This window comes from Hypanus sabinus, chromosome 6 (genome assembly GCF_030144855.1).
Source record: "Hypanus sabinus isolate sHypSab1 chromosome 6, sHypSab1.hap1, whole genome shotgun sequence".
NCBI classification, from domain to species: Eukaryota; Metazoa; Chordata; class Chondrichthyes; order Myliobatiformes; family Dasyatidae; genus Hypanus; species Hypanus sabinus.
The window spans coordinates 89,193,197-89,213,705 of NC_082711.1; the positions used below are offsets into that span (position 1 = coordinate 89,193,197).

Below are 20,509 nucleotides of genomic sequence, written 5' to 3' on the forward strand. Positions count from 1 at the left end.
AACACTTTGTTTCTATCTATCTTTGCCAATTGTTTATTAAATTGAATCACTTCTATTATATTGCGCATGATCAATGTAATTCTTACAAAAGAAATCTTAAATTGCAAATCTTACCTGGCATTTATAATTTCTCATATTAAGCTTTCAGTGTCCTTACACTGGTTGCAGCAGGTCATCAAGTGAACATTACTGAACTTATTCCTTGATATTTCCATTTATAATATCTCAGATCCTATTAATTTTCTTGTTTTTACAATTATACCTTTTGCTTTTAAAGATGCTACTTAACGTAATTTGAAGTTAATCACTGCATGATGCAATAGTCTAATTCACTTTACCTCCTGAGAGAAGATTGCACATAATTTATTTGAGTTAGTTTAAAAGCAAACAACTGATACATAATTAACCAGAGTGACAAAAGAGACTTCCTATACAGGAATATGAAGCAAAGAAAACTTTCTGGATGAGATCAGTTGGTTGAATAGCATCTATGTAAGGAAAGGAATTAGCAATGTTTCAGATCAAGGCCCTTCCCATTCAATACCCTGAATGGTAAACAATGTATTTAATCAATTCTTTGTTAGCACAGTGTTTAGCATCCCCAGCAGAGAGAAAACATTTGAACAGATATCTGACAATTCCATTAATTAAGTTACATGGGTTGCTTAACTTCTGTGAACTATGATTCTTAGGATTTCAAAGATTTGACTGATATTCCTATTTCTAAGAGGGTTGAAAGGTAAGTCCATGAAACTGTAATCAAGTTAGCATGACAAAAGTGTTGGAAATAAATGTAATCTTTACTCAAATTATTATAGAAAAACATGCAAAAACTGAAAACATTGTATAGAATAGTCACGAAAGGGAAGCCATACTTTGTCAACCTTATTGATTCTTTGAAGTTAAAGAAAGAGCTATTACAAGTAATATATTTGGACTTTCAGACGGTCATCAATAAATAATGGTATAGTGGACTCATGACCAAGGTTAGAGCAAAGTCAGGTACCAGGAGTCAGAATGTGGAACAAATTCACTATAAAAGACAAAGTAATGGATAAACAAGCTCCTCATATTGGCAAAAGTTTGTAAATAGCATCCTACAGTGGTGCATGCTGGAACAACTATTGTTTACAAAATAGACTAATGATTTGGATTCTGGAATATCAAGTAAAATTTCTAAATTTATGATGGATTTCAAACTAGTAGCTGTAGTTCCTGAAAAGAATGAATGAGAAAATACAAAGAAAATGAAGGATTTGCAGAATGTAAAGTGTGTAATTGGCAAATTAATTTCAATGTATTTATTAGTCAGTGGTGTTGATTTTGCTGCGAGAACAAGGAGTTTAGAACTCTATGGCTCTATTTGAGATAAGGAACCTCGGTGGCATGGAAAAGTAGATCTAGATACTGTATAGAAATAAAACAAAAATCATTATCAGCAACCATTACAGGTTACTTAAGGAATCTCAAGGTTGTATGTGGTGACATACATATACTCTGATTATATATCTTTTACTTTGAGCCTTAAAGCCTGAGTAAAGACAATTGTGATGCTATATATTTACGAAATGATAGAACAGAAAAGCACAGAAATTAAAATTGAATGGAGCCTTGGTTGCAGTCATATTATTAAAATATTTAAGAAAGGAAAAAAATGAAAAAGTGATTCACAATAATAATGCAGAATTGATAGATGATTCACCGCAGAATATTTTCTAGAGAATAGGGAAGTCAGAGCAGAAAAGAAAGAAGTTATTAAATGAAGATTAGATTTGATAGAAGAAAAATGAATAGTAAGTTCAGTAGGCAGATGAAGCATGTATGTGAACAACAAGGGACTTCAAAGCTAAATTCATTCATTTTTGATGCAAGGAGTTTAACAAGTAGAGAACTCAAACTTAATTTATGGGGTCTTCAATATTATTGCCATCATTGCTACATAGTTGAAAGATGAGCAGTGCTGGCAACGCAAAATCACAGGGATAGAAGTTTAAGGTGAGACTGAGGTAGTACAGACGGCAGTGGCATTGACTGACCTGTTAATCAAAGACTGCATTACCTCAGAACTGAGGAGGATTTTCTGGAAGACCATTCAGATGAGGCCAAATGGGTAGAGATTAGAAATCAAAAGGGTGGTTTCACTTTGCTGGGGCTGCATTACAGACCACCCAGAGTGAACAGGAGATAGAAGAGCAGTTACATAGGTAGATTTCAGAAAGATGCAATTAAAATAGCACTTGTTGTACTAGAGGATTTCAATTTCCCAAATAGTAATCAGGCTTGACTTAGAATTAGAGGCTCAGAGAGAAGTATTTCCAGAAGACGTTATGGGGCAGTATGTAGATAGACCAATGAGGTAGTGTGCAATATTGAGCCTTACCTTGGGGAATATAGGTGGTCAAGTGGACAGTATGTCAGTGAAAAATCATTTTGGAGATAGTAACTATAACTCTACATATTTTAAAGAAGTTATGGAAAAGGAAGGGAATAGAGCAGAAATAAATGTCTTAAAGTGGAGGAAGGCTAATTTTGTTAACATAAGAGGGGACCTGGCAAAGGTAGTTTAGAAGCATCAGCTTGTAGGTCAATATACATCTGCACTGTGGGCAGCATTCAAAGAAATAATGAGGATCTGAGGGTAAAGCCAGGAGTAACATGTATAGGGATCTCTGAATCTATAGGTGCTCTATAAGTACATTAAAGGCAAAAGAGTAACCAAGGAAAAGGTAAGGCCCACTAGAGATGGCAAGGGTAATCTGTGCATGGAGCAAGAAGGTAAAGCCAAGGTCCTAAATGAATGTTTTTCATCAGTATTCACAAAGAAAATGGACTTCGTAGTTGGAGAGTCCAGTGAAGGGATAGGTTAAAGTTGGGTGCAGGTCTGAACAAATAAAGAGGAGGCACTCAATACCTTGACTGTCTTAAAGGTGGATAAATAGGATTTATCTCAGGTTTCTGTTAGGAAATTACTGAGATTTTTAAATGTTCACTGAATACAAGCACCACCAGATGACTGGAAGATAGCAGACTATATCCCCCTTTTCAAGAAAGGCAGCAGGGAAATGCCTGTTAACTATAGATCTGCAAGTCTAACTTCAGTGATACAGAATATAATGGTAAAAATTCTGAGGGAGACAATTAATAGTCACTTGCAAAGACAGAGACTAATCAGAGACAGTCATATTACTGTGACAAGGTCAGTTCCTGTCTGGCCAATTTGATTTATTCTTTGAAGAGGTAACAACATGTATAGTGAATCCTGGGATAGTATTTGTGAATTATAGGGACTTTAGCAAAGCCTACGTGGGAAACTGTTCCAAAAGTTTAGTGCTCATGAGTTCCCAAACTTGATCCAAAATTGGCCTGGTGATAGGAGACAGGGTGTATTGGATACCTGTGACTAGTGAGGAGCCACAATAATTACTGTAGTACTTTCTAAAATATACATGAATGAGGATGCGTCAGTAGATTTGCGGATGATCTCAATATTGGTAGAATTGTTAATGGTGTGAAAGACAGTTTTAAATTGCATACAATAATAAAGTATTGATGAATTTGGATGAAAAGTGGCAGATGGAGTTCAATCCAGACAAATGTGAGGCAATTCACTTGGGGGCATGAATAAAGCTGTAACATAAACCATGAACATTAATCTTAGTGAGTATTAAGGAACAGAGGAATTTTGCAGTACAAATCCATAGATCTTTAAAGCAGACAATGCAGGTAAGTAATAAGACCATAAGATAAAGGTGCAGAATTAAGCCATTCCGCCCATTGAGTTTGTTCTGCCATTCAATTACAGCTGATTTATTTTCCCTCTAAACCCCATTCTCCTCCTTTCTCCCCCTAACCATTGATGTCGTTACTAATCAAGGACATCAGTGATTTCAGGGAGGAGGCAACCTATCAACCTCCACTTTAAATACACCCAATGACTTGCCTCTATAGCCATCAGTGGCAATGAGTTTCAAAAACTCACCATGCTCTTGTTAAAGAAATTCCTTCTTTTCTCTGTTCTAAATTATCATCCTTCTATTATGATAATGTGGCTCGGAAGGTATTTGGGATACAGAGCTTCATTATTTGGGGCTTGAATATAGAAGTAGGGGGCTTATGTTCCAACTTTATAAAACCTTGGTCAGATCTCTGCTGCAGTGCTACCTGCACTTGTGATCACCGTGCAATAGAAAATGTTCAAAAGGCTGCAGAAAAGATCTATCAAGATGGAGCAGTCATTCATGAGGAGAGTCTTGAGAGACTAGGTCTGTTCTCCTTGGAGTGGAGGTGGTTTAAAAGAGACATGACTGACGAATATAAGATTATGAGAAGTATAGATTGAGTAGTCTGGAGGACACTTCTCCCAAGATCACATGTGGACAACATACAGGGTGTAGATTTAGGATGAGGGAGAAGAGATTTTAGAGGGAATATACATTTAGAGAGTGGTGCATACCTGGAAAACACTGCTTGAGAGAGTGATTGAAGCCGAGAGCATTTGAGAAGTGTCCAGATAAGCATTTGCATCACTTTGGTATAAAGGAAGATGAACCAAATGCTGGGTGATGCTGTTAATACTGAAAGGTTATCACTAACTGGCGTGGCTAAGTTGTGCCAAATGGCCTATTTCTATGCTTCATGATTCTCTGATAGGACAGTCATAGAGAAAACATTTCATTCTGTGAGGATGACACCAAATTGAAGACCACAAATATAAGTTCATTCATTAATATAAGGAGAAATTCTCTGGTTAATACAATTCATTAACCAGAAAATGTGGAATTCACTTTCTTTAGGAGCAGTTAAAGAAATTACATAGATGAATTTCTGAGGTCCAGAAGAATTGATTGATAAGGGATAAGAAGAGGGTTGGGATACAGATTAAGTAAGCAGATTCATGGGGGCTGGGAGGTAAACAGCTTACTTCTGGGCTGCAGCATCAATGTAATCTGATGACTCATTCTAAACAAATAAGCTATGATTCCAAACAGTATGATTCATTCATGTTAATTTTTTTTTCCTCTTAAAACCTTGGTGTTCAAAATTACTCCCAATATTCCAATTATGCTATCACTGTGGATTTATACAATTAAAATAATTTGGATCAATTTTGTCAAATGCCTTTCAGATGTAGTGATATAGAAATATGACAAAAATAGAAGTAAGAAACCACTCTGGCTTTCAAACCTGATTCAACAGAATCATAGCTGATCCTCTACCTTAATACCATATTCCTGTTCTCACCCTTGCAGATTACTTGACATTGACAGTAAATACTCTGACTTCCCACAACTGGTTCCCCTATTCTATTTTATTATGGAGCCTCATTTCCTCATATTTGTTTGAACTGATACCAAAAATATTTTAAAAACACATTATCTCATCCTGTGAAGTCCCCTGAGAAGCACACCCAGTTTGCTCAGACATATCTCTGAGAAAGTAATCAAACATTCTATAAAACACAGTCTGAAATTAATAAAGCAAAACCCCAGGATGTGCAGGGTATTCTCTTGGTCCTCAACATACAAAAACTATTTTCTCAATTGAAATGGGATTATCTTTGCTCTAATTGTCACCTACTGGTATTTTTTTTACAGTGCTTGATCAACATGGCATCATCTGAGATTGTGGCCACAAGTTTAAGTGCTAACATAAATGATGATGGTGCGGAGCTGAGTGATGATGGCGCTAAACAGCGATTCCTTTGCCTGCATCTTTGGAAACAGCTTTATTTCTATCTTTGATATCTCTTTTTTTCCCTTTCAAGGTTCTTTTGAAGACCCTGACCTGGAGTTACACTCTGACTTCAGTTCTTTAAGGGAATGGGACGTGCTCTCAGGGCCTCACAACTGGCCGCTTTTTGATATCCCAAGGACACAGCCTAGAAGACTAACGTGCCTTCAGAGTGCTGGATTTTCATGGCTCTTGAGGAGGACTGATTCAGGGCTGGTGCCACTGCCGACGACTGATGCGTCACAGGAGAACAAGGAAGATCAGAAGCAGTGGGCTTGCTGCTTGCTGTGTGCCCAGAGGCACAGAGCTCGGAAAGATCAACGCAACAGACTTTTAACACTATAAATCAACGAGTTGTTTTGTTATGTCTCCCCTCTCGCTATGAAACGGGGACACCTTTTTTCCCTTATTAAGGAGAGAGAGACAGCTTGTGGTATGTAGAATACCAGGTGAACAAGTAGTCTTTGGGGTACTGCAAGTCTGTGTCTTTATTGATGCTTTGCTGCATGCACGCTTGAGTGCTTGGTAGGGGGCACTGATGTTTTTTTGCCGGTGGGGGGTTTCATTCCCTTGCTGTTGCTTGTGCATGGAAGAGGGGGGCTTTGGGGTTCTAACATTTAACTGTCAGTCATTCTTTTGAGCACTCCTCTGTTCTCATGGATGTTTGCAAAGAAAAAGAATTTCAGGATGTATACTGCATACATTCTCTGCCATTAAATATACCTATTGAAACCTTTTGAATGAATGTAGCTTTATATCACATCAATTAAATCACACTGCTGTGAAAGAATGAACGATGTACAATAATTCATCTAAGAATAAAGCTTATAGTTGGTTCAAAAGTACGTCATCTCTTTTTATTGTGCTTCACTGGATGGTCACCCAGGGCCGGAAGGTGAAAAGACTTACCCTACCCGGGATAGGCTTCCTCTTGTCTTCACTAACCACACCACCAGCCTCCACGTCTAGCTTGTAATTCTCCGAAACCTCCGCCCCAATGGCGGATTCCACCACCAAGCACATCCTTTCCTCACCCCCACTTTCTCCTTTCCAAAGGGATCATTTCCCTTGTCCATTCATCCCTCCCCACTGATCTCCCTCCTGGCACTTATTCTTACAAGTGGAACAAATGCTACACCTGCCCCTACACCTCCTCTCTCACTATCATCCAAAGCCCTAAACAATCCTTCCAGTTGAGGCGTCACTTCACCTATGAGTCTGCTGTGATCATTCACTGTGTTTGGTGCGTCCGGTTTGGCCATCTGTATTATCGGTGAGACCCAACGTAGATTAGGAGATCACTTCACTGAGTATCTACGCTCTGTCCGCCAGAACAAGCAGAATCTCCCAGGGGCCACCCATTTTAATTCCACTTCCCATTCCCATTCCGATACGTCCATCCACGGCCTCCTCCACTGCTGTGATGAGGCCACTCTTAGGTTGGAGGACCATCACCTTATATTCCATTTGGGTAGCATCCAACTTGATGGCATAAACATTGATTTCTCAAACTTCCGGTAATGGCCCCAACCTTCACCATTTCCCATCATCTTTTTGCTCTCTCACCTTATCTTCTTGCCTGCCATCAACTCCATCTGGTGCTTACCCACTCCCCCCCTTTTCTTTCTTCCATAGCTTTCTGTCTCTTTCACCAGTCAACTTCCCAGCTCTTTACTTCATTCCCCCCACCCCACTTCCAGGTTTCACCTGACACCTTGTGTTTCTCTCTCCCCTCCCCTCTACTTTTTAAAATCTACTCTTCAGTTTTTTTCCTCCAGTCCTGCTGAAGGGTTTCCGCCCGAAATGTTGACTGTATCTTTTTTCCATAGATCCTGCCTGATCTGCTGAGTTCCTCCAACATTTTGTGTGTGCTGCTCAGATTTCCAGCAGCTGCAGATTTTCTCGTTTAATATTCTCAACATGTTTGCTTTGAGTACATACAAATTCAAAAAGTTCTTGAAAAAAAATTAGAAATGCTTTCATGCTTTCATTGAGAAAACCTAACAGGCAGTAATCATTTGAAATTAGAGATGTTTCAATCACTGAAAATATTGCTATAATGGCATCATAGTAAAATGGTTGTGGAAAAGATCAATTACATTACCTTTTGGAAGGTCAATAATTGCAACAGCCCCCTTGTTGCCTTGCATTATTGTGTCATTGAATATGTTTATTACAAAAGCTGGCCTCTGAAGCTTTGCTTCCAAGTTTTTCATATAACTGAACCTTGTAGAAAAAATTAAAAATAATTAAATTTAATTGGCAGTATGCTTATTCACTTTTGTATATTCTGAACATATACAGTGCCTATATAGACAGATAGACAGACAGTATTCACACCCCCTGCAAGTTTTCATGTTTTATTGTTTTACGACATTGAATCACAGACGATTTATTATGCTTTTTTGACACTGATCAACAGAAAAAGACACATGTCGAAGTGAAAACAGATGTCTACAAAGTGATTTGAAATAATTACAAATATAAAACAAAAAATAATTGATTGCATAAGTATTCACCCCTTTTAATATGGCACACCAAATCATAAGTGGTGTCGCCAATTTGTTTCAGAAGTTATATAATTAGTTAAATGGAGATCACTTGTGAGCAGTCAAGGTGTTTCAATTGATTGTAGTAAAAATACAACTGTATCTGGAAGGTCCAACAGCTAAATAGAAATCTTATTTCTCCCTACCAAAGCAATTTTCGCAAAGAAAGAACTACAGTAGATTCAGTACTTAGCTTGGAATCTGAAATTAGGAAGGCTCAAACAAATAAAGAAATGGTCCTGGCGGTATTCTTCAACATAGAAAAGGCATGATATGCTCTGGAAAGAGGGAGAGTTAATTAAATTGAAAGAATTAGGGGTGGAAGGAAAATTATATAACTGGGTTCTAGAATTAGTAAACACAAAGTACACTCCAGATGCTATGGTCAAATCAGGACGTACAAAAAGGCAGGATGAACTCATGAGTTCATCCAGCTTTTTTGTACGTCTGGGTTCTAGACTTCCTTTTTGGTCAAACAATTCAAGTCAAGGTGGAAACAGAGTACTCCAGGACATATTTGGTTGAAAATAAGTTGAAAATAACAAGTCTAGTAGGTGGTGATAATGCACCTTAAAGTTGGTTTGCCAACCGCCATAAAACAACACAAGAAGAAGAAGAAGGTGGTCCAACTGCTGGTGAGTCAGTATCCTGGCAAAAACTACACCATGAAGACAAAAGAACACTCCAAGCAACTCTTCAAAAAGGTTATTGAAAAGCACAAGTCAGGAGATGGATACCTGAAAGTGTCCAAGTCACTGAATATCCCTTGGAGTACAGTTATTTCAATCATCAAGAAATGGAAAGAATTTGGCACAACTGTAAATTTGCCTAGAACAGGGGTCGGCAACCCACGGCTCCGGAGCCGCATGCGCTCTTTCATCTCTGTGCTGCCGCTCCCTGTGGCTTTATAAAATAAATGATGAGTATTTAATTAAAATGTATTTTATGTTAGTTTGTTAATTTTTGAAATGTAATTCTAAATTTGAAGATTATGGTGATCTTGTACAATCTAAATAAAACGTTGTGGCGACCCATTTCCTGGCACACCCGAACCGGCTCACAGTTAGCCAGCATTCCGGCTAAGGGAGATAGCCTACGGGGATTTGTGAGTACGTGTCTTTTGGAGCATCCGTGCCCACGGGGGGGGAGGGTTGAGGGAGGCTTAAAAGCAAGGCTGTTTAGTTCGAATAAAGTTATCTTTGACTGCAGTTTACCGACTCCGTGTCGTTATTTTAGTGCTGCGTGTAGCACACCGCTACAACATGTTTTTTATCGCTATTAATATGTCACCACTGCCAATGCCTGACACCCGCCACTCCCCTAAGCATTGATCCATCCCTACTGAATACGACTGCATTGGCAGGTGTGAGTCAACCTGATCTTGAGATGGAACTGGCCAACACAGCCGACAAAGACATATGGGTGTCCAAGTTTAGACGCGTGACAGCAGACCTTGAAGATGTTGCCCGTCAGAAGGCCGTTCTTGCTCAGATGGAGTGATATTGAAAACCTCCCCAAACGGACAAACTTGTGTTCGAAACATGGAATGCTATCCCTGACATTTATGTAAACATTAAAAAGTATGCGCTTGGGAGTCCTGTCGATCTTTGGATCCACATATGTATGTGAGCAGGTGTTCTCCAACATGAACTTCATTAAAAACAAACATCGCGCACGCCTCACAGATGACAGCCTGCGATCCTGTGTAAAGATGAAGGTGATGTCATACAGCCCTGATGTGCAGACGCTCTGCACTGAGGTCTAGGAGCAGAAATCCCATTAACCAAGTATGATAAATATTTTAATTGCCTATTATTTTACGTATATTCATATTTTTTCATGGTTCAGTGAAATAGTCCTTTTATTTTTCAGGTTGACAGCTGGCTGACGTTATTTTTGGTTTTTTTGCTGGCGGACAATTTAAGTTCTGCGTTTTTCATAAATACAAGAAGGACTCAAATAGACATTGAGTATTTTACTTAAAAGTAACCTTCAACCCAACGTCTTTTTTTCGGAGTTCAAAATGTTTTTGTTGCATGCAGAAATGTAATTTCGTTTTCTCTGCGGGAGTTCATCGATTTCATAAATGCAACACATTATAGTTTGTTTATACATAGCATAAAGGCAAAAAAAACGTTGTATGCAGTGTTATTTCATTTTAAATGTCAAACGGGTTTTGTGGCTCCCAGTGTTTTCTTTTCTGTGGGAAACGGGTCCATATGGCTCTTTCAGTGGTAAAGGTTGCCGACCCCTGGCCTAGAACAAGTAACTGTGCAAGAAGGGGACTTGGGAGAGAGGCCACCAAGAAACCTATGATAACTCTGGAGGAGTTACAAGCTTCAGTGACTGTGATGGGAGGTATTGTGCATACAACTGTTGCCCAGGTGCTTCACCAGTCACAGCTTTATGGGAGAGTGGTAAAGAGAAAGCCACTGTTTAGAAAAAAAACTCACATGATGTCTCGGCTTGAGTTTGCCAGAAGGCATGTGGGGGACTTCGTTGTCATCTAGAAGAAAATTCTATATTTTGATGAACCCAAAATTTTCTTTTGGCCATCAGACTAAACACTATGTTTGACATAAGCCAAACACCACATATCATCAAAAACACACCATCCCTACTGTGAAGCATGGTGGTGGCTGCATCATGCTGTGGGGATGCTTCACTGCAGCAGGCCCTGGAAGGTTTGTGAAGGTAGAGGGTAAAATGAATGCAGCAACTTCAGGGAAATCCTGGAGGAAAACCTGATGCAGCCTGCAAGAGAACTGCGACTTGGAAGAAGATTTGTTTTCCAGCAAGACAATGACACCAAGCATAAAGCCAAAGCCACACAGGACTGGCTTAAAAACATCAAAGTTAACATCCTGGAATAGCCAAGTCAAGTGTCCAGCCCTCAATCCAATTGAGAAATTGTGGCTGGACTTGAAAAGGGCTGTTTATTTATGATCCCTATGCAATCTGAAAGAGCTTGAGAAGTTTTGTAAAGAAGAATGGGGAAAAATTGCAGTGTGCAAATGTGTAAAGCTGACAGATACCTATCCACATAGACTCAAGGCTGTGATTGCTACTAAAGGTGCATCTACAAAATACTGAATTGAAGGAGGTGAGTAATTATGCAATCAATTATTCTGTTTAATAACTGTAAAATATTTAGACTAATTTGTAAAAATATGTTTTCATTTTGACACAAGAGTCTTTTCTGTTGGTCAACGTCAAAAAAATTCAGATTAGAACCACTGTGGTTCAACATTGTAAAATAATAAAACATGAAAACTTCCAGTGGGGGGGGGGATGAACAATTTTTATATATCTGCAACTTTTAGTACACTATACTTACGAATGTTATCTATCTAATATTTTTACATTGTCAGGTGAGCAGTAAATTGAAGTTTTTCTTAAATATTATTACATATTTCCGATGAAGAGTTACTCCCACATCCCAAACACATGCTAGCAATATTTATCTCCTAATCTAGATTAACAACATGAAGCACCAAATGGGAATTGATGAGCCTCTGTTAAATGGAATATAATGTAGGGTGGAGGGAAATAAGGAAGGTAGAGAATTAGACTAATCAATTTGCTTCTCTTGGAGTCAACATGGACCCATTGGGTTGAATGGCCTACTGTATCATTATAAATATAAAACTGACCAGTCAAGGCATTCACACACTGAAAGGCAGACTTGTTTTGAAATAAAGAGTAAAAATGCAAACTTAAACTGAAGGAAAGAACATTAAAACTATGATTTGTAAAATTGCAGTACCTGTTTTAATGCTTTCAATTCAAATAATGACAAGAGCTCCTGTTTAATATTTGTGGTTTCTTACCATTCAGCTTGCCAGACGACAAAATGAAATGATGGATAGAGGAACCAACCCATTTCTGACAACCTCCTTTCCATGTTAATTCCAAAGAAAAAATTAGGCGAGGGAGTGTGCTGGAGGGTCACATTCACATTTGTATGGTTTCTGCATAATAAAGTAATTGAACAAGTTATACAAAACTATGATGTAACACTTTCATTTTTAATATTCCACCTGTACCAGTGCTTTAGAGCAGAATTTCAACTGGTTTCATGTTAAGCTATTTATCTATCTTCCATGGGCTTTCCTGATTTTCTACCTGTAGGTCTCCTGTACTGGATTAACTATGGCCACAAAAGACATGAAAGAATGAAGGTAAACTAAGAAACCACAATAAAATACCACTGCATCCTTATTTATAACTGTCAAACCTCTCAATGGGGTAGACAGAGATACTGTAGCTCCCACATCTAAAAGGAACAAACTAGGAAATTGCCACACAATAATGCTGACATTGTTTTCAAAAACAACAGAATTCTCATAATAGAAGCAACACACACAAAAAGCTGGTGCAACACAGCAGGCCAGGCAGCATCTATAAGGAGAAGCACTGTCTACATTTTGGGTCAAGACCCTTCATCAGGACTAACTGAAAGGAAAGATAGTAAGAGATTTGAAAGTAGTGGGGGGAGGGGGAATTGCGAAATGATAAGAGAAGACTGGAGGGAGTGGGATGAAGCTAAGAGCTGGAAAGGTGAATGGCGAAAGTGATACAGAGCTGGAGAAGGGAAAGGATCATGGGACGGGAGGCCTCAGGAGAAAGAAGGGGGGGGGGGGGAAGCACCAGAGGGAGATGGAGAACAGACAAACAACTAAATATGTCAGGGATGGGGTAAGAAGGGGAGGAGGAGCATTAACGGAAGTTAGAGAAGTCAACGTTCATGCCATCAGGTTGGAGGCTACCCAGCTGGTATATAAGGTGTTCTTCCTCCAACCTGAGTTTGGATTCATTTTGACAATAGAGGAGGCCATGGATAGACATATCAGAATGGGAATGGGACGTGGAATTAAAATGTGTGGCCACTGGGAGATCCTGCTTTCTCTGGTGGACTGAGCATAGGTGTTCAGTGAAATGGTCTCCCAGTCTGCGTCGGGTCTCACCAATATATAAAAGGCCACACCGGGAGCACTGGACGCAGTATAAGTGTCGCCTCTCCTGGAAGGATTGTCTGGGGCCCTGAATGGTGGTGATGGAAGAAGTGTAAGGGCAAGTGTAGCACTTGTTCCGCTTACAAGGATAAGTGCCAGGAGGGAGATTGGTGGGAAGGGATGGGGGGAAACGAGTGGACAAGGGAGTCACGTAGGGAGCAATCCCTGCGGAAAGCAGAAAGGGGGGGGAGGGAAAGATGTGCTTGGTAGTGGGATCCCGTTGGAGGTGGCGGAAGTTACAAAGAATTATACGTTGGACCTGGAGGCTGGTGAGGTGGTAGGTGAGGACAAGGGGAACCCCATCCCAAGTGGGGTGGCGGGTGGATAGGGCGAGGGCAGATGTGCGGGAAATGGGAGAGATGCATTTGAGAGCAGAGTTGATGGTTGAAGAAGGGAAGCCCCTTTGTTTAAAAAAGAATGACATCTCCTTCGTCCTGGAAAGAAAAGCCTCATCCTGAGAGCAGATATGGCGGAGACTGAGGAGTTGTGAGAAGGGGATAGCAAGAGACAGGGTGGGAAGAGGAATAGTATGAATGGTAAAAGTAGTAACATTAGAAACCTTTTAGAAAGTTTTTAAAGGCAGTTAATAAAATCTGCTACTAGTTTTAAGGATCAGTTGCTATTTTCAAATGCACACAAGGTCATGTACTTTGGTTAAAGGAACAAAGGTGTAGAGACTATTTTCTAAAAGGGGAGGAAATTCAGAGGTGTAAAGGAACTTGGAAATCCCTGTGCAGAATTCTCTAGAGATTAACCTGCACATTGAGTTGGTGGTAATTGATCATTCATTTCAAGAGGACTAGAATATGAAAGAAAGGATGTAATGCTGAGGCTTTATAGGGCATTAGTCAGATTACACTTGGGAGTATTTTGAGCTATTTTGGACCCCTTAAAGAAGAATGGACATGCAGGCATTGGAGAGGGTTCAGGGGACGTTCATGAGAATGAAAGGGTTAACAGGTGAGGGCGTTTGATGGCTCCAGGCCTATATTCACTGGAGATTAGAAGGATGACGGGGGGGGGGGGGGGGGTGGAATCTCAATGAAAATTATTGAATAATGAAAGGTCTAGATAGAGTAGATGAGGAGAGGATGTTTCCTAAAGTGGAGGAGTCTAGGACAAGACAGCACACCCTCAGAATAGAGGGATGTCCTTTTAGAACAGAGATAAGGAGGTATTTCTTTAGTCAGAAGTTGGTGAATCTATAGAATTCATGGCCAGATGACTGTGGAGGCCAAGTCATAGGGTATATTTAAAGCCAAAGTTGATAGTTTCTTGATTTGTAAGGGCATCAAAAGTTAAGGGCAGAAGGCAGGAACATGGGGTTGAGAGGGATAATAAATTTGCCATGATGGAATGACGGAACAGATTCGATGGGCTGAATATCCTAACTCTGCTCCTATGTCTTATAGTCTTACATCCTTGTGATGTACTTTCTAAAATTATCCGTCCAGTTGAGGCGTACTGAAGCTTGTGTAATATCATAAACTAGGTCTGGTAATCAAGTTGTTCATGATGTAAATGGCAACACTTCAGATGAATGCATAATTTGTTTAATGGATTGCCTTGCCTACGCTTATTTTGAGTTACAGCATACTGTCAGAGCCAACTTTTATTTTATTAATTATTTACAACAAACACACAAACTTACATGACTTTCTAAAGAAAATGTTGCATAATAAATATGCCCACTGGATATATGAAAATATTGTGTTCTATTTTGCTTGAAAATATTCTCAAAGTTTTTCCATAAATTTGCATGTGTGTGTGTGTGTGTGTGTGTGTGTGTGTTGCACCCAATTGTGTAGCTGTGCTACGCCGTGCATGCTGTTTGCTCAGCTTAGAGCAAACGGTTTTTAAATAGTGTCAGTTGGGTGTGTTTGTATTCAGAAAACAATGATTATTGTTGTTGATAATTGGCAAAAAATAAGCAGTAAGACAATTCAGAACTACCTTGCTCACCATTTCAAGCATTCTTGGAGATGTAAGAAACAGCTGGGAGTGACATCGAAATGATTTCACTACTTAAGCAAGTTGGGAACTATGAAGAACTTGAAGGTATCAACAATCCTCTTGAATGATACAATGAAAATTAAGATTTGAAGGATGCAATCATCAAAAGCATTGTATGAAGACTTATCTGCACTAGGTGTGCGCTGATTTAGTTCAGTTACAGTGAATCAAAAGGACATGGCATCACACAACTTCTCAATAACAATTAATACACACTTTTTTACTAGTGTAGTGTATTGGTAGTGTTCTAATTTATTCTATAGTTCTTTAAATGCAGCATTTGTTACTCAGCTAAACTGCAGTTTGTCTTTTTTATATTTTCTATTTCCATGAAACTTTGGCTAATTGGGGCAGCTGATATACATAATATTTATCTATAGTTGCAAATAAATGACTAATCGAAAAGAAGAGCAGCAAGATATAAATTGTTTCTGGACCCACGCCAGTGTACTGGACAATGAAATAATACATTCAATAATAAATAAACATACAACTTCTGGATTCCAACAAACCTACAAATTATAATCAATGTACTCTTGAAAACCCACAAATAACATTTTCTGTCAACAAATAATGTGTAACTATTCATAACATTTTTCTTAATAGTGCCATCAAATTGTGACCTTGCATATTCAGTCTATTTACTTTGGTCAGTGATAGATGGTTGAAGGAGTGGCATTAGCATAAATTCATAAAATAGCTTCACAGTTTTTGCAGCCCAGAAGTTATTGTGAAGTACAATGTAAGATTTATGGTGAAGCATGGTAATCTATTACAAAGGAAATATTTCCCCTGTGGTATTTATGATTCTTCCGAGAAATTTAAACTTGAACATTTACATAGAATGGACATTAAGTTCTTGACATGTCATTATCAAATTAATACAGTACATTACTATTGAATTTACAACATCACCATAATTAGGATTAGGAATAACATCATACTTAAAGAAATCATAGCATTACACGATGAAACGTGATTTATAAGGGTGTTACCTGGAATGGAGGGCATACCTTATGAGAGTAGGTTGAGTGAACTTGGCCTTTTCTCCTTGGAGTGACGGAAGGAGAGAAGTAAGCTGATAGAGGTGTATAAGATGATGAGGGGCATCATGCGGATAGCCAGAGGCTTTTTCTCAGGGCTGAAATGGCTAACATGAGAGGGCATAGTTTTAAGGTGCTTAAAAATAGGTACCAAGGAAAAGTCAGGGGTAAGCTTTCACACAAACAGTGGTGGGTGCGTGGAATTCACTGCCGATGGCGGTGGTGGAAGCAGATACAATAGGGTTTTTTAAACTCATCTTAGATAGGTACATGGAGCTTAGAGAAATAAAGGGCTATGTGCTAGGGAAATTCTAGGCAGTTTCTAGAGTAGGTTACATGGTCGGCACAACATTGTGGGCCGAAGGGCCTGTAATGTGCTGTGGATTTCTATGTTCTACGTTCTTCTATGGAAGTCCCTAGATCTGTAACAGACCCCAACAGAGAGCAACTAATTTATTTTCACATGTAATTGTGCATGTGAGTTCCAATATGGTCAGTATAACAGTAAAGCAACAAATGCTACATTTTCATCATCACTGCAGTTACAAATTCCAAGTCTTTGTTTATTTTAGGGACAACACTCTCATTCCCGAAGATATCCTGAGGAAAAACTAATCTAAATCTAAACTACTATATACTTTCAGTACTCAATTCATGGTACCTTATCTCCCTTAATGCCATGGTTTTTTTAAGCAATGGATTTATTCCTTTTGATGCAATTTAGCTGTACTTGTTAGAATTTTCCCTTCCAGAAATGATGATTTTGTTATTCTCACATTGTATAAAACTCTTGGCTGCATCCAAAATATGTATGAGTCTCACGTTTATTTTCAAAGATGCATGGAAATCGCAAAATGGCTTAAATGTATTCCTTCATATACAGTACCTGTCTATTTTCAATAGAACACTTTTCTTCCTCTCAAATAAATCCCTCTAACACTGTAGATCAGAATATGAGAGGCACTATGTTACTGTCAGATAAGACACATTATTTTGCCAAACAACACAACAATATTTTTTCATTCTGTAGACCTTAAGGGAACATTGATGTAGATTACTGTAACATATAAGACCAATAATTTCTGAGCAGTATCTCTATATCCAATTAGCAATAACCTTCATCACTTATCTTCTCTTAGAGTCATCGAATAACACAGCTTGGATACAAGCCCTACTGCCCAGTGAGTCCACGTCCACTCAGTCAGTCCCAATTTCCTGTGTTTCGTCCATATCCATCTAAGCCACAGCCCTCCATGCACCTATCGAAGTACTTCTTCAATGGTACTGTTGTATTTGCCACAACTTTCTTTCCAACTTATGTCATACACTTGCCGCTCTATCTGTGAAAAAGAGAGTTGCCCTTTTCACTCTCACCCTATACTTCCTAGTTTCAGACACCCCTACCCTGGAGAAAAGACTGTTACCATCCACCTTATTTATGCCTCTCATAATTTTAAACACTTCTAAAAGCCTGTCCTTCATTGTCTTACGTTCCAAGGAAAAAGGACACAGCCTGGCTAACTTCTCCCTAAAACCCAGACCCTCTAATCCTGGCAACATCCTCATAAATCTTTTTTGTACTCTTTCCAGTTTAACCCATATTTCTATTAATATGGTGACCAAAACTGTACACAGTATTCCAAGAGTGGACTGCAACTCTTGCCTGGACAGAATTACAAAGACAAGAACATTACTGATAACCTTTGAGGCATTTCTTCTTTTTACAGAAGTTGAAATGAAATGTTATGAATTCACTTGTCAAACTGCATCTGATGACACTGACTTGGTTTTCAATTAAGGTAATTAGTCTGCTGTCCAGTTTTGAAGACCATCATCACCATTTTAACTGAAGTTCTAAGACCAAAAATTTTTACTTTCTGTTATCTTTAATTCTTTTTAAGGTTTATGCATTTCAAGTTTGCTCATTTTTCAACACAATAGATATTTTGTCTGCAAAAAGTGCCAGTAAATGTAATTTCAAGGCACTTAACAATGTCATGAAGACATATACTGCCCAAGCTTAACAGATCTCCTACACAGATATTGATTTATGTCCATTCATGTTAGTATTTTCACTATTTTGGAAACCTATACATCTGACTTTACTTCTCCAGTTATTTAATCAAATTCACACTTTAATACATCTGCATTTCTCAATCATACATTTTTTATTGCTTCTGCTTCTGCTTGGTACTTTGCAAGCACTGCCATATGGCTGTTATAACGCGCAGTCAGTGTGAACGGAGTGAAAGTTAAATTGTAAAGTGAGCTTTTTTGACTAGATCTCCTAAATTGATTTGATTGAGTCCATCTTTAAAAATATTAATGTCATAAATACTGCACAGGTCTGGCAGCAGAAGATTCCACTCTCTTGTTGATCTTGGGTAGAGCGAGTACTGGTAGCAAATCTTGTTGAATGAAGGGGTTCCAGTATGTAAGGTCCAGTTTGCTGTCGAGTTGAACTGACCCTGTGACGAATTTGGATGTTTGATGGAGTGATGTTGTGAACTTCTTTGAAAATGGAGATTAACCGTAGTTTTAACGTGGAGTTTTTCAATGGACTTATTATTATTAGCTTGATGGGGATCCCATACGGCCGTGCAATACTCAAGCTTTGGATGGACGAGTGTCTTATATGCCATGATCTTGACGGATTTACTAAATGACTGGAGGTTTCTTCGCAGGATACCCAGCATTTTATTTGCTTTGGCTGTAATCTGATTGATGTGGCATGCCCAGTTAAGATCCTTGCTAATTTCAACACCAAGATATGGGTGGTGGGTGACTTGTTCAGGAATCTTTCATTTCCTGTTATATGTTGTGTTGATTGGTTTAACTTTGTGACTGACATGCACAGCATAACATTTAAATGAGTAGAAGGACATTTGCCATTGAGACTCCCATTAACATAATGAATCAATATCCTTTTGCAGCAGCTAAGCATCTTAGTCATTTTTTATCTCATGGTAGATTATGCAGTCATCTGCAAAGAGTCTGACCTTGGACGACTACATTTGGCAAGTTGTTGATGTAAATAAGAAAAAGTAAGGGTCCCAACACAGTCCCCTGGGGCACTCCGGATGTTACTGGAGATTCAGGGGACTCTGCCCCCTTGAGAAGCACACGTTGCCATCTGTTGGTAAGGAACATGTTTAACCAATGTAGAATGCTGTTGTTAATGCCCACATGTTCAAGCTTACGTAGAAATCTCTGGTGGGGGACCGTGTTAAATGCCTTGTTGAAGTCGAGTATGATCAAGCCTGTTTGGCTTCTGTTGTCAAGGGTCTTTGCTAAGTTGTTGATCTGCCCTGTCGGAATCCATGTTGGTGGTGAGTAAGGACATTGTGACTGTCTAGATGGTCCATAATGTGACAATGAATAATATGCTCAAGAATTGTACAGGGGATGGAAGTGAGTGAAAGCGGTTAGTAATTTCCCGGATTTGTGCACTCGCTCTTCTTATAAATTGAAACGACATTCGCTTTCAGCCAATTGTCCAGTAATGTCCCAGTATCAATAGACTTCTGGAACATCTTTTGTAAAACGGGAGCTAGACTAGAAGCACAAATCTTCAGAATCATGGCTGGTATTTGATCAGGTCCTGGTGCTTTCTTAGGTTGTAATTCCTTAAGAAGCTTCTTAACAGATATAATGAGATCTGGCAAGTCTGGAATATTGCTGGGGTCTAAAGTGGGGAGTTCATTCAAGTTTTCCTTTGTAAACGCAGAGCAAAACTGCTGGTTAAGTGCTTGTGCTTTGTCTGCAGTGTTGTGAACCCCATAACTGGGTCACTTACCAGCAAAGATAGAGAGGTCCGTTGAAGTCTGATGATACTATTTTTAACAGTATTTATTAGTAAAAATACACAAAAATAATATCAATGCAAATATACAGATAATATACGTCATCAATACTAAATCTAAAAGTGCGGGTATAATAATAATCAATAAGAAATAAGCTCTATTGTTGTCTAGGGGATAATGTATTGTCCGATGGAAATATAAAGTTCACACAGTTCATGCAGGCTGCAGCCTTTGGGGACCGCTGGGTTGCAATGGTTGGAGAGAGAGAGAGAGAGAGATTTGGAGAAAAACTTGCCGGCTTTCCTTTTATGATTTTGATCCGTCAGGAGTCCCGTTGGTGTGGCCGTTCACTTGTG

At 38.9% G+C, this 20,509-nt stretch overlaps 1 protein-coding gene across 1 annotated transcript in view; it reads right to left on the reverse strand.

Annotated features, from left to right (window-relative positions):
• Positions 1-20,509, reverse strand: part of si:dkey-256h2.1 (uncharacterized protein LOC337520 homolog) — a 192,968-nt gene that overhangs the window by 86,990 nt on the left and 85,469 nt on the right. Inside the window, exons 5-6 of the mRNA XM_059972591.1 lie at positions 12,110-12,250; positions 7,835-7,956 (exon numbers count right to left, since the gene is read on the reverse strand). Of these exons, the coding sequence (XP_059828574.1) occupies positions 7,835-7,956; positions 12,110-12,250 (263 nt within the window). The remainder of the gene's footprint in view (positions 1-7,834; positions 7,957-12,109; positions 12,251-20,509) is intronic.